The sequence below is a fragment of the Passer montanus genome, unplaced genomic scaffold (genome assembly GCF_014805655.1).
Source record: "Passer montanus isolate IOZ18808 unplaced genomic scaffold, ASM1480565v1 scaffold73, whole genome shotgun sequence".
NCBI lineage: Eukaryota > Metazoa > Chordata > Aves > Passeriformes > Passeridae > Passer > Passer montanus.
The window spans coordinates 652,428-665,003 of NW_024372481.1; the positions used below are offsets into that span (position 1 = coordinate 652,428).

Here is a 12,576-nt window from a genome sequence, read left to right on the forward strand (position 1 = left end):
GTTGGCTCATCCCACTTGGATGCTCATGAGATGTCTCCTGACCAGATGACACCTCTGTGCCCATGCCAGGCTTGCTGGGTCTCAGCTGAGAGATGGAAAAGTCCAGTGGCCTTGCCATCCTCCAGCCCCACCTAAGGAAAACCACCACAACTGATTTTCTGGAAAACCAGTAAGCAGTGTTGGCTTTGCTGGTCGGTGGCAGCACAGCTTTGGTGTCTTGGGCTGCCAGCTGCACACTGGTGGTGAGCACCAGCCCAGGCCCCGCTGGATCAATTAAAGCCCATTATGCCAAGTGAATGACTGTAATTATCTCAAATCTGGATTAATGTGCACGCACAGCACCGTAATATAATCCGCCTGCCTGGTGCTTTGTGGGCTGCTGTTCCTGGGAGCCAGGCAGAGGCAGGGATCCACAACTCATGGCTGTCTTCCTCCTCCTCCTCCTCCTGCTGCTGGCTCAGACCTGAGCATGGAGCTGTAGGATCTCTAGAAGCCCCCAGGGCTGATGGTGCTGAGCTCAGGTGGGAGCAGAAGGCAATGGGGAGGTGCTGTCCCTCCTGCCAGTCCCCAAAATCTGCAGAGCAGGGGTGGATGCAGCCCTTCCTGCACCTCCAGGACTCATTAACAAATGAGCATCACATTTTAGCCCATGGATCTCAGAGTTGGGAGAGCTGCTGGGCTGCAGCAAGAAATCCTCTTGGCCTTGAGGATTTGGCTCATCCCGGATCTGCTGGGAAGCTGAGGCTGGGGAGCTCCTGTTTCCCAGAGCACTCAGCACCCTTTTGGCTGCTTCTTGCCCTGCCTGCTTTGCAGAGGGATGTTCTGGGGCTCAGGGGAGCAGGTTCCACAGGGGTGGAGAGCTTGGCTGCAGGTCTAAGCCCCATCTGCTCTTCACACCCCTCCTCCCTGGAGCCCAGCGTGGGGATGTCCCCAAGTGCTGGGGACGGTGGTGGGATGGACTGGGGCAGTGCATGCACATGCCACGTGTGTGGCTCGTCACTGGGATGTCCTGGGGGATCTCCAGGGTGAGTGGAAGCTTCTCCTCTTTCTGCTGGAACGAGCTTAAAGCTCTCGTCTTGCTGGATCCTGCTTGGATTTTCATAGCTCAGAGCCCAGCACCCCCTCAAGGGCAATCAGATCACTTCCAATTTGCCCATAAGCTCATAAAACTGCAATTGAATGTAATTAAAAGGCCATAATGAGCTCCAGCAACCTGCGGGACCACTGTGCTTGAGCTCTCCCCGTGCTCCTTTCGGGGCCTGGGATGGAGCCAGCGAGGCTGCCAAGGTCAGTGGCTGCAGGGAGCATGAGGAGCTCCCTGGGCAGACTTTGGGAAGTGCCTGGGTGCCACCATTACCATGTCCCCACCGTGGTGATGCCCCTCAGGAAAGAATCCCTGGGAGCAGGCCTCTGTTTTTTTGTGGAGCTGAAGGAGTTCTGCTGGCATCATTTCCTGCTAGTTCGGCTTCGCTGGTGCAGTTTGGGAGCTGGAAAAGGGCCAGCAGGTCCAGTCACCTCTCCATGGCCTGCTCCAGGCTGTGCTTGGGGAAGGGGGACAGGGGACAACTGCAGCAGTGGTGGCTGAGCCCTTGTCCCTTGGCAATGGGGTCCCCCAAACCTCCCTTTTAGGGTGTGTGAGGACACCCAAGGGGTTGGAGAGATGTAACCCCAAGCAGGGTTTGCTTGGGAATCCCCAACTCTGCCAGATTTGGGGCAGATGGATGGGTTGGGGGGCATCAATCCCCTGGGTTGGGGGCATCAGTCCCTGGGGGTTGGGGTGCATCAATCCCCTGAGTTGGGGGGGCGTCAATCCCCGGGGTTGGGGAGCATCAATCCCCTGGGTTGGGGGTATTAATCCCCTGGGTTTGGGGCATCAATCCCCTGGGTTGGGGGGCATCAATCCCCTGAGTTGGGGGGCATCAATCCCCGGGGTTGGGGAGCATCAATCCCCAGGGTTGGGGGCATCAGTCCCCTGGGTTGGGGGGCATCAATCCCCAGGGTTGGGGAGCATCAATCCCTGGGGTTGGGGAGCATCCATCCCCGGAGTTGGGGGGCATCAATCCCTTGAGTTTGGGGCATCCATCCCCTGGGGTTGGGGGGCATCCATCCCCAGGGTTGGGGGCATCAATCCCTTGAGTTTGGGGCATCAATCCCTGGGGTTGGAGGCATCAGTCCCCTGGGTTGGGGGCATCAATCCCCTGGGTTGGGGGCATCAATCCCCTGGGTTGGGGGCATCAATCCCACACCCTAAAAGCACCAGGAGGGGCCAGCCCTGCTCTGAGCTACTTCTGCAGAGGGCTGTGAAGAGCTGCCACGTCGAGCCCTTCATCAGGCACCCCTGGCAGCCCAGGGGCCCTGGCAGCAGCACTACAGTGCCCCTATTATGGGCTGGCCCTGCAGCGGGTTCCCAGCCAGTAAATTAGGGGCACTGTGAGTGCAGAACAGAGAGCATTGTGAGAGCGGGGCCAGCGCCGGCCCTTGAGGGATGAAATAGGAGCCTGTAATTTCTCAGCGCTGTTGTGACATCTTTGCACAAGCGTGTGATTGAGTCACATTTGCTTTATCAGCAGAATCCTTGTTTGCCTGGGTGCGCCCTCCCCCCCTCCAGCCAGCGCTGCCAGGGTGGGGGAGAGCTGCCCGCTCCCCTCCCCCTGGGCTTCCCTGCTCTCCCCATACATCCTGCTCCTCTCCCCGCCTGCTTTTCCCTTCTCTGCCTGCCCCCGGAGGCTGCCCTGTCTGCTTGGGACATGGGATGGGGTCCTCCATGTGGTGGGGAGATGGTTTGGGGTGGGTCCGTGTGGTGTTTCCTCCAGTGACAGGCAGCTTCTGGAAAATTCCCCTCTCAATCCTTCCCCCTTGGAGATGGGGTAGCCCCTGCAGGCTTCCAGCTCTGCCCCTGCTCCAGGAGCAGGGTGGGGTTTTGGCAAGCTCCCGAGAGGGTGGGATGGGGTTTTTGAAGGAGGAAATCCAAAAGAAGCCCCTGTGCTGGTGCTGAGCACACGTGGTGAGCCCTGGCATGGGCTGTGCCCCCTGCTCCACGGCAGCTCTGAAGCATCAGGAGCAGCTGTCCCATTTTTGTGTGGATCCTGTGGTGGGGGGCCTCCAGACCCCTGGGCACACAGGGTGATGGGCTGAGTTAGGGCTGAGTGTCTCCCCAAACTGGTGCTTTGGGCCAGATTCCAAAAAACTGGGTTTTTCTGCAGAGGAGAAAACAGGACAGACAGGAAGAGCAGGTGTTGGAGCTGCAGGGACAGAGGTGACCCAGCTGTGGGACAGGGATGTGCTGCCAGATTTGGGGTGGGTCCCACTTTGGGGAGCCCCTGTGGGGTGATTTTCCTCTTCCCCTTCTCCTTGTGGGAAGAGAGCAGAGCTTTCCTGAGGGCTGAGCAGGAATTCTGGCTGGGGAGGGAGAGTGCAGTGGAAAAGCTGCTCGTGGGTGCCGTGGGCTCACCCCAGGGTGAGAGCAGGTGAAATGCTGGCAGAGGCAGCACCAGTGCCTGGCAGCAGGCAGAGGGATGCTGTGGAATTCCTGCAGCCAAGGAGAAGCCCTGCTGCTGCACTTAGAGCCCAAAAAGCACCTCTGCTGCTGGCTGGGCTCAGCAGAGGTGCTGCGGGTTGCTTTTGGGGACAGCCAGAGGTGAGAAGCTCTGTGGCTTTGAGGTTTTAGTTTGGTCAAAGTGAAACCTGCTGGGAGGAGGAGCCCACCCTGTGCAGATTGCAGCTGAAACTGAGTTTCTCACTGTCCTCGAGCAGCTTGAACCAGCACAGCATCACCTGGGGGAGATTCTGAGTCTGGCTGGGGAAACTCTCCCAAATCTCAGAGCGGGTTCCTGAAGAGAAACTGCATGTGGTGGTTTTGAAATGCCTGCCAAAGACAGATTTCTGTGTGCTGGCCCCATGTGCAGGGCTTGGGGCATCTCAGAGGGATGTTCTCAGGTTTGTCTTTGTAGTCGAGTCCATAAATATAAAAAGAAAAAAACAATTGCAGTTATTTTTGCTGAAATCAGAGCTACTCAACATGCTTGACCACGCTGCATTCCCATGCTCCTACATCCCTTTGCCTGTAGCTGTGGAAGAGACACTCAGAAGGGATTTATGGCTAAAACACAGCTGCATCTTCTGCCAGCTTGGGATCCATTCCCAGGGATTCCCTGTGCTCAGAACCCAGGTGGTTGAGAGGATCAGCTGCCTGTCCTCACTGGCCAAAGTGCTTCAAACTTTGCTCAGTTTGCTTGCATTTGCCACAGGGTGCTGCTTATTTCTTGGCTCCATGGATGAGTTTTTGGGATAAGAGCCACACTGCACCTCTCTGAGTGTGCCCAGGCCAGGCACTGCTGGTTCCATGGCTGCAGCCACCCTGGAAGGGGAGCAGGCAGCTCTTGCTCCATCCTCCCTCCAGTTCTCAGCTGTGCTGCTATAAACTGGGAGCAAACTTACTCAAGATTGTAGGCCAGGGGCTATTTAAATTCATCCCCCAGCTGGTGATCAGGACAAAAGCGAGGACCTGACCTCTTGTGGTCGCAGCATTACCATGGCAATTTCCGCATGGAAAGCACTGTCCTGCCTGGATCCTCTTGTTCTCCTGCTGTTTTCCACTCATCCCCTGGTTCCTGTGGGGCAGGTGAGAGCCAAGGAAAGGGAAACCTCCATCTTTTGAGGTTTGGAAAGCACGTGAGATTCCCAACCTGCTTTTGAGGAATGAAAGCAAAAGGACACGGATTTGCACTGCCAGGTTCATTTTGGTATAGAGTCACCAAAGAAGGAACGTGGAGCTGTGCCTTTAATGCTCCACGTGCATTTGGGGGTGAGGATTTGGAAGCTGGGCACCCCAAAGTGATGCTGGAGAGCACAGGAGGAGGAGGATGGTCCTGCTCCCCTCCCAGCGTGGCCCCGCAGAGCTCTGACACCGAGAGCTGACTTAAGGAAGGGAGTGGCAGCCCAAATTTAGAATTTCCTCCTGTTTAATACCCAGGGTTGATTCGCTTTCTGATTAAGGAGGAAGAGGTGCTGAGGGGGGGAAAAAAAAAAAGAAAAGCGGAAGCAGGAGGTTGTGAGTGGCGTTCCAAATCTCAGCTGGTGCCAGGGACAGGCTCTTGGGTTGGTCCTACAGTGACATCTCCTCAAACACCCCCCCCGACCTGCTGCAAACCCCTTGATCCCAATGGATTTTGTCCTAGGTGGGCAGCTGTCCTCAGTTACAGAAAACCACGGCTCAGGGAATCTGTTTGTGCCTTGAAATTATTTTTTTTTAACTTCCCCTCTCTCAGCTCTGAGTGCTGAGCCACGGAGCTGCTGAGTAAACTGCCAGGATATGCCAGAAAAGGTTTTCCAGCAGAGCTAGGTCACTGTAGTTTTACTGGCAAAGCCTCTTAGGCATAAATGAAGATTATTCTGGTGAAAGCTTATGCTGGTACACTTTATTCCAGTACAAATGACCTATCCTGGGAAAAAAAGCGCCTTTGCACGTTGGAATTGTTCTGCTCTGGGACATTTTGTGGTCTAGAAAAATTAAAATCACAGCCCTTGGTGGTAGTGCTGGGTCAGCAGAAGCTGCTTCAGCTGCTGCAGACGTGCCCTGGCCAGGCAGCAGCACTTGGAGTGACACTGGGTGACAGAATGCCACAGGGAAGGGTGGCGAGGGCTGGTGGCATTCCGGGTGTTCCTGGAGGGTCTGACCTGCCCATCTGGGGTGCAGCCAGACATGGATGTTGGCTGCTCCAAGCTGGAGCTTTGTGCTGAGTGCCAAGGGGGTGGAAAACGGCAGTGGAGCTGCCCATGGGTGTTGGTACCAATATTTTATGAAGATTTTTTTCCCTTTATTGAAAATTATCAATATTATTATTATTATTATTATTATTATTATTATTATTATTATGCCAGAAGAGTTCTGTCTGAGGGAAGAACAATGCAGTTGAGATGCTAGCCTGGATTTTGGAACTGCCAGGATCTGTTCCCAGCTTTGGCATCAGTTTTTGTCTGGTTTGGGGGCTGCTGCTGCTGCTGCAAACCTCTGTGAGGTGGGAATCCATCCCAAAGAGATCTTGGAAAGGCAAGGATCTGCTGAGGGAAAGGGATGAGCACCAGAAACACAAAACTCAGGCTCCCATGCTGGGTCTGGTGTCCAGGGGATGATTCCTGCTGTGGGAACACTCCTTGCAGCCATCCCCTGCACATGAATCATGTGGCCCTGCCCTAAATGTCATTTTCCTTGGGAGAAAAATTCCCATCCAAACTCCGTGGCTGGCAGGCTCGTAGTTTGGAGGAAGAAAAAGAGCTTCACTGCAAATTCTGCAGCTGCTGACGAGCTCTGGTTTCTGATCTCCCAACTGCCATGGGGCATCTTTGGGGAGAGACAGAGGTCCTTGTGCTGAAACAAAGGACACACACAGAAAATAGCTGCAGTTGAGGGGTGTGACAGAGGGGAAATGCTTTCAGAACTTTTTTTTTTTTTCTTTCTGTTTTTTTCTTTAATTTAGAAACAGGCACAGAGTTTATTTTGGTCAAGAGATAGTCACACACAGCAGCTTTAAATGGCAGAAGTCCTCGAGGAGAAGGAACACTCTCACAATGCTTGAGCTGAAAATGCCTTTGGGGAAATGCCTCCTCTGTTTGCTGCAGTCCAAGTGGTGCTCATCAGTTTGGGAATTTATTTGTGTCTGTTAAGGATATTTCCTCAATCTAGGCTTTTTTCTTTTTTAAATCTATCTATTTTTGTAGCATTCTTTTTGCAGTCAAGGCCCTTTAGGACACTTGTGATGGGGAAGAGGGCAGACTCCTCACATCCCACTCTTGATGCCCATCTCTCCACCTCAAGTTCTGTTTCCCCCAAACTCCAATTCCCTCCAGCCAGGGACTGGCAGTCCACTGAGCTGCCTCAAGTGGACTGTTGATTTTGCTAAGTTTAAAAAACCATATTTGCTTGCTGGAAGTAAATGTTTGCCATTGCTGCCGCTCTCCCAGTGGGGTTTTGGAGCTGGGAGTGTTTGGATGAGGAGTGCAAACCTCCCAGTGCCCAAGAGCTTGGAACTTTTGATGCTCTGCAGAAGCCCTGGTGTGGTTCACATTTCCCAGTGTGTGGCCGTTTGGGTGTAAACACCCCAAAAGTGGCCGTGCCTACCCACAGCTCCATTCCACGCACCATTATCCCTCTTCTGGTTTTGCCTCCCATTTCCTTACTGGGAATCACACCAATATGGGAGCAGGGTGTGTGAGGGGAGCTGGTGTGGTGACATGGACGTGCAGGGAGCTCCTGAGGTGCCCAGGGGTTGGGATTTTGGGAGAGGGGCTGGCCCCACACGTGCTTGGCGTGAGCCAGTTGCCAGTGACCCTCCTGTGACCTCTCTGCCTGAAATATTCCCGACCTTTCCAAAGGAAGGACTGTGCTCTGCTGCCTTCCCTTTGCACAGCTCAGGGCCTGTTTGCCCTGCATCTGCTGCATCCTTGGAAGGTTTCCCTCCATCACCCCGTGGCTGTTTGTGGGGTTTTCCTGCTGGATGGCTCTGCTGCTCTCCCAGCCCTCTCCAAACCCCAAACCCAGAGAGCTGGGGAGTGCTGTGCTAAACCCTGCCCTGGAATCCTCCAGGAATTTCCTGGGCTTGCTGCGGTGCCCCCCTGACGTCACTCAGCCGCGGGTGACGCGGTGGCCGGCGCTTGGCTTGTGTCAACATCCTGTGAGAGCCCGGCCAGGCCAGCCCCAGGCACAGGGCTGCTCCCTGCCACGGCCCGGGGGTGCCTTTGGGGTCACAGACGGGGTTCTGGGGGTCCTGGGGCAGCAGGGGGGCACTGATGGGACTCTGGGGGCAGCAGGGGGATGGTGAGGGCAGTGATGGGATTCTGGGGATCCTGGGGCAGCAGTGAGGCAGTGATGGGACTCTGGGGGCAGCAGGGGGAATCTGGGGGCAGCAGTGGTGTGCTGGAGACAGAATTGGGATTCTGGATGTACCAGTGGGGTTCTGGAGGCAGCAGTGGGGTTCTGGGAGCAGTGATGGGATTCTGGGGGCAGTGATGACATTCCAGGGGCAGCAGGGGGATTGTGGGGGCAGTGGTGGGATTCTGGGGGCAGTGATGGGATTCTGGGGGCAGCAGAGGGATTGTGAGGACAGCAGTGGTGTGCTGGAGACAGAATTGGAATTCTGGATGTACCAGTGGGGTTCTGGAGGCAGCAGTGGGGTTCTGGGGGCAGTGATGGGATTCTGGATGTACCAATGGGGTTCTGGAGGCAGTGATGGGATTCTGGGGGCAGCAGGGGCATGGTGAGGGTAGTGATGGAATTCTGGATGTACCAGTGGGGTTCTGGAGGCAGCATTGGGGTTCTGGGGCCAGTGATGGGACTGTGGGTGTGGTGGTGGGATTCTGGGGGCAGCAAAGGGACTCTGGGGGCAGCAGTGGGGTTCTGGAGGCATAAGTGGGATTCTGGATGTGGTGATGGAGCTCAGGAGGCAGCAAAAGGATTCTGGAGGCAGCAGTGGGATTCTGGTTGCATAAGTGAGACTCTGGGTGCAGCAATGGGGTTCTGGGTCCAGCAGTGGGACTCTGGGTGCAGCAGTGGGGTTCTGGGTGCAGTAATGGGGTTCTGGAAGCAGCAGGGGGATGCTGGTTCCACATCTTCGCGAGAGCAGCATCGCTGCCTTGCTGAACCTTCTCTTCCTCCTGCTGGGGTTTCCCCACCAGGATCTGGGATCTCCAGGGAAGGTTGCTGAGGCTGGGCTGCTGTGGGTTCAGTGTTTCCCACTGGGTGACATTCATGTGCTGATTGCTCCAAAATCCCGGCGACACAGCTGATCCTGATGGGTGCAGGAGACTGAAGACAGAATAAATTCACTTTGGGGTCTGCAGCCACAGGCAGACCCACCATGAACACCCCAGTGGCTGTGCTGGTGTGTCCCCATCTCTGGATGTCCCTGTGTGAGCTGGGGGGTCCGGGTGGGTTGTGGGGGGAGCCCTGCCCGTGCTGTCCCCCTCCTTCCCCGCCGCCTTCCGCCCGCCCCTCCCTGGGGGCCGGAGCCAGCCCCTTCCTCGCTGGGGATTGTTTTGCAAGCAGCGTGACAGGATGAGGAGGAAATGTGCCAGGAATGGCTCCATGTCTCCTCTTGGGAGAGCTGGAGTCTATTTATAAGCCCCCCTTCCCGCCCCCCTGCTCTGCTCCCGCGGGACAGGCAGACGCAGCCTGTCCTGCTGCCTGCAGAGCTGCTCCTGCTTCCCCTCCCTTCCACAATCACAGACACGTTCAGGTTGGAAAGGACCTTCAAAATCCTCAAATTCAGCCTCTGAACATGCAGCATTCCCCGTGGATGGACATGTGTGTGATGCACAGACTGAGCCACCTCCACGGTGTGTGGGTGCTGCTCTCACTGTTCCCCACGCACGGCCTGGCCCAGTGATAAATCCAAATTATCCTGGAGCAGGAGGGAATCAGCTGGAGCAGCCACGCTGAGCCCCTGGCAGAGCTTAGAGCTGTGCCAGGGAGGTGGAGGAGGGCACTGATGCCTGGTTGAGGTGGAAATGCTCTTAACAAGGTGGAAATGCTCTCAGCATTAATACCTGCATGGATCCTCCAGAAGAAGGTGGTTTGGAAAGACGGAGCTGCGCTGGGAATTTTGTGGGAGAAACAGTGGGGCTGCAGCTCAGGGCCGTGCCCCACACGCATGACTCAACCCCTTTCCTCTCCTCCTTCTCTTGCAGATTTCTCCAACCAGGTGAATTCCACGTCCCTGAACTCCCCCACCAGCCGGGGGCCCATGGCCACCCCGTCCCTGCACCCGTCCATCGGGCCGGGCATCGGCTCCTCGCTGGGCTCCCCGGGCCAGCTGCACTCGCCCATCAGCACCCTCAGCTCGCCCATCAACGGCATGGGCCCCCCCTTCTCCGTCATCAGCTCCCCCATGGGCCCACACTCGATGTCTGTCCCCTCCACGCCCAGCCTGGGGTTCGGCACCAGCAGCCCGCAGGTAAGGGGACGCTGCTGAGGGGTCGCTGCTGGCCTGGGGTGTCCCTGTCTCTGGGGGTTTCCTCCTGCAGACAGGCACCAAGGGGGGCCAAAAAGCACAAGGATAAGGGGGAAACTAAGCTGGAGGCGTCCTGCTCCTCTGGGGGGCTGCTCAGGGTGGGTTTGAGGGACCAACACATCTGGCCATCAGCTGTTGTCCCCAGGATTGGGGTGGAAGGGGAGTAGTGACCACACCTGGGGGCTGGTGTGGCTGTGGCAGGAGCCAGAGCCACCCTAGGACTGTCTGGGATTCTTCTCCTTCCTGGCAAGCAGCACATCCCCTCCAGGGCTTGCCCACGTTCCCCACAGAATCTCGGGATTGTTTTGGTTGGAGAAACCCTCTAAGATCATCCAAATCCACCACAAAGCCACGTCCCCAAGTGCCACACCCACACACCTTTAACACTTCCAGGGATGGTGACTGCACCACTTCCCTGACAACCCTTTCAATGAAGAAATGACCCCAAACAGCCAACCTCAACCTCTGCTGGCACAACTCGAGGCCATTTCCCCTTATCCTGTCACTGGTACAAACCCAGGGCTCCTCTGCCTGCTCCCCCTTTCTCCTCACAGGGCGAGGAGTGGCCTTCAGTGGCTAAAGATTATGTAAAAACCCCTCCAAGCAGGGTGAGATAAGCTCTTTTTAAAAATAGCCAGATTGGGGTGCTGGCCAGCCCCTGCCACCTGTTGCTGGCTGCTCGCACGGGATATGTTTAGTAAAAGGGCAGATTAAGGAATTGGCCACCACCTGCCACTGGCTGCAGGTTTATTTATTCCAGGCCCTCTCTGGGACTCAAGCACCTGCCAGCACCTTTATTTTTAAATATTGGCCTGATTTATTCCCAGGAATAACAGAGCTTTTTACTACGTGGGGCTGTTTTACTACACGACTGCTATCTCCAGCAGCTTCTCCAGGGTCCAGCATCCCTGTGCTGGTCAGGGAGGAATAAGATTTGCCTCTGGATGAGCTTCTCCCATGCAGGATTCAGCCTGTGACCCCCTCAGATGTGCAGGGACCTGCTTCCCACTGAGGGACAGCAGCAGGGTGGACACATCCCTCCCACCCCAGGGCCAGGGGAAGAGGAACTGAAACTGTGCCTGGGAACGGGCAGCCAGAGCAAAATCAGCAGCACCAGCGCCAGAGTGGTGGGGAAGGAGAGGGAAGGGGGATGTGAGGCAACCCTGGGGGGAGCCACAAGCTGGGGAGACGGCGGGGAAGGGGCGAGGGTGAGGGGCAGCTTGGGAGCGGCCAGCGGGGAACCGAAACGAAGCCGAGCTCCAGGGCAGAGGGGGAAGTGAGAGCGTGCTGGGGTGGTGCTGGGAGCGAGCTGGCTCCAGCCCTGGTGCCTCCAACCCTGGTGGCTCCAGCCTTGATGGCTCCTGCCCTTGTTGACTTCAACCCTGGTGGTTCCAACCGTTGTTGACTCCAACCCTGGTGGCTCCAGTCTTGATGGCTCCCGCCCTGATGGCTCTAGTCCTTGTTGACTCCAACCCTGGTGGCTCCAGCCCTTCAAGGTTCCAGTCCTGATAGCTCCAGTCCTTGTGGCTCCAGCTCTTGGTGGCTCCAACCCTGATGGCTCCAGCCCTGGTGGCACCAATCCTGGTAGCCTCAGCCCTTCATGGCTCCAACCCTGATAGCTCCAGCTCTTCATGGCTCCAGTCCTTGTGGCTCCAGTCCTTGTAGCTCTAGCTCAGGTTTCTCCAGCTCAGGTGGCTCCAGCCCTTGTTGACTCCAACCCTAGTGGCTTCAGCTCTTCATGGCTCCAGCCCTGATAGCTGCAGTCCTTGTGGCTCCAGCCCAAGTGGCTCCAGCCCAGGTGGCTCCAGCTCTTGGTGGCTCCAGCCATGATGGCTCCAGCCCTGGTGGCACCAATCCTGGTAGTGCCAGCCCTTCATTGCTCCAATCCTGGTGGCTCCAGCCCTTCATGGCTCCAGCCCTGACAGCTCCAGTCCTTGTGGCTCCAGCTCCTGGTGGTTCCAACCCTGATGGCTCCAGCCTTGGTGGCACCAGCCCTTGGTGGTTCCAACCCTGATGGCTCCAGCCTTTCATGGCTCCAGCCCTGATAGCTCCAGCCCAGGTGTCTCCAGTCCATGTGGCTCCAGCCCAGGTGTTTCCAGCCCAGGTGTCTCCAGTCCTTGTGGCTCCAGCTCTTGGTGGCTCCAGCCCTCAGAGCACCCGTCCTTTGTTCAGGGACTTGTCTGAAGTGTTTTTCCTCAAGGTGACACTTGGGAGGGCCTCAGCCTAATGGCTCCTGCCATCTGCTCCCTGTCTGGCCACATTAGGTCCCTGTCCCTGTCCCTGTCCCTGCAGCGGCGCCTACCTGGGCTGGCAGAGTGCAGGGGGAGGATGAGGAGGGGGGGACAGCGAGGCTGAAGCTCGGTGGGCAGCGCAGCCCCCCTGGCCCAGCACAGCCCAGCCCAGCACGGGGGTAATGAGGCGTGTGGCCCCCGTCGCCGGGCAGGGCTGGCACTGATGGAAGGTGGTTTGCATCAGATGGCAGATGCCACTTGCCATCAGGCCACGCCTCGTCGCCTCTGGAGAGGCAGCAGAGCAGAAGGGCACGCGCTGTACGAGGTCCCCGGGGTGGGGA

The 12,576-nt window shown here is 56.9% G+C and overlaps 1 protein-coding gene across 3 annotated transcripts in view; it reads left to right on the plus strand.

Annotated features, from left to right (window-relative positions):
• The window catches only part of RXRA (retinoid X receptor alpha), a 104,299-nt gene that overhangs the window by 56,448 nt on the left and 35,275 nt on the right, over window positions 1-12,576 (plus strand). For 2 of the 3 annotated variants that reach the window (XM_039730767.1, XM_039730769.1), the window contains exon 2: window positions 9,682-9,947. In XM_039730767.1, coding sequence (XP_039586701.1) covers window positions 9,682-9,947 — 266 coding nt within the window. Of the gene's footprint in view, window positions 1-9,403; window positions 9,564-9,681; window positions 9,948-12,576 lie in introns of those variants that run through there. The other variant, XM_039730768.1, reaches the window with a different exon arrangement.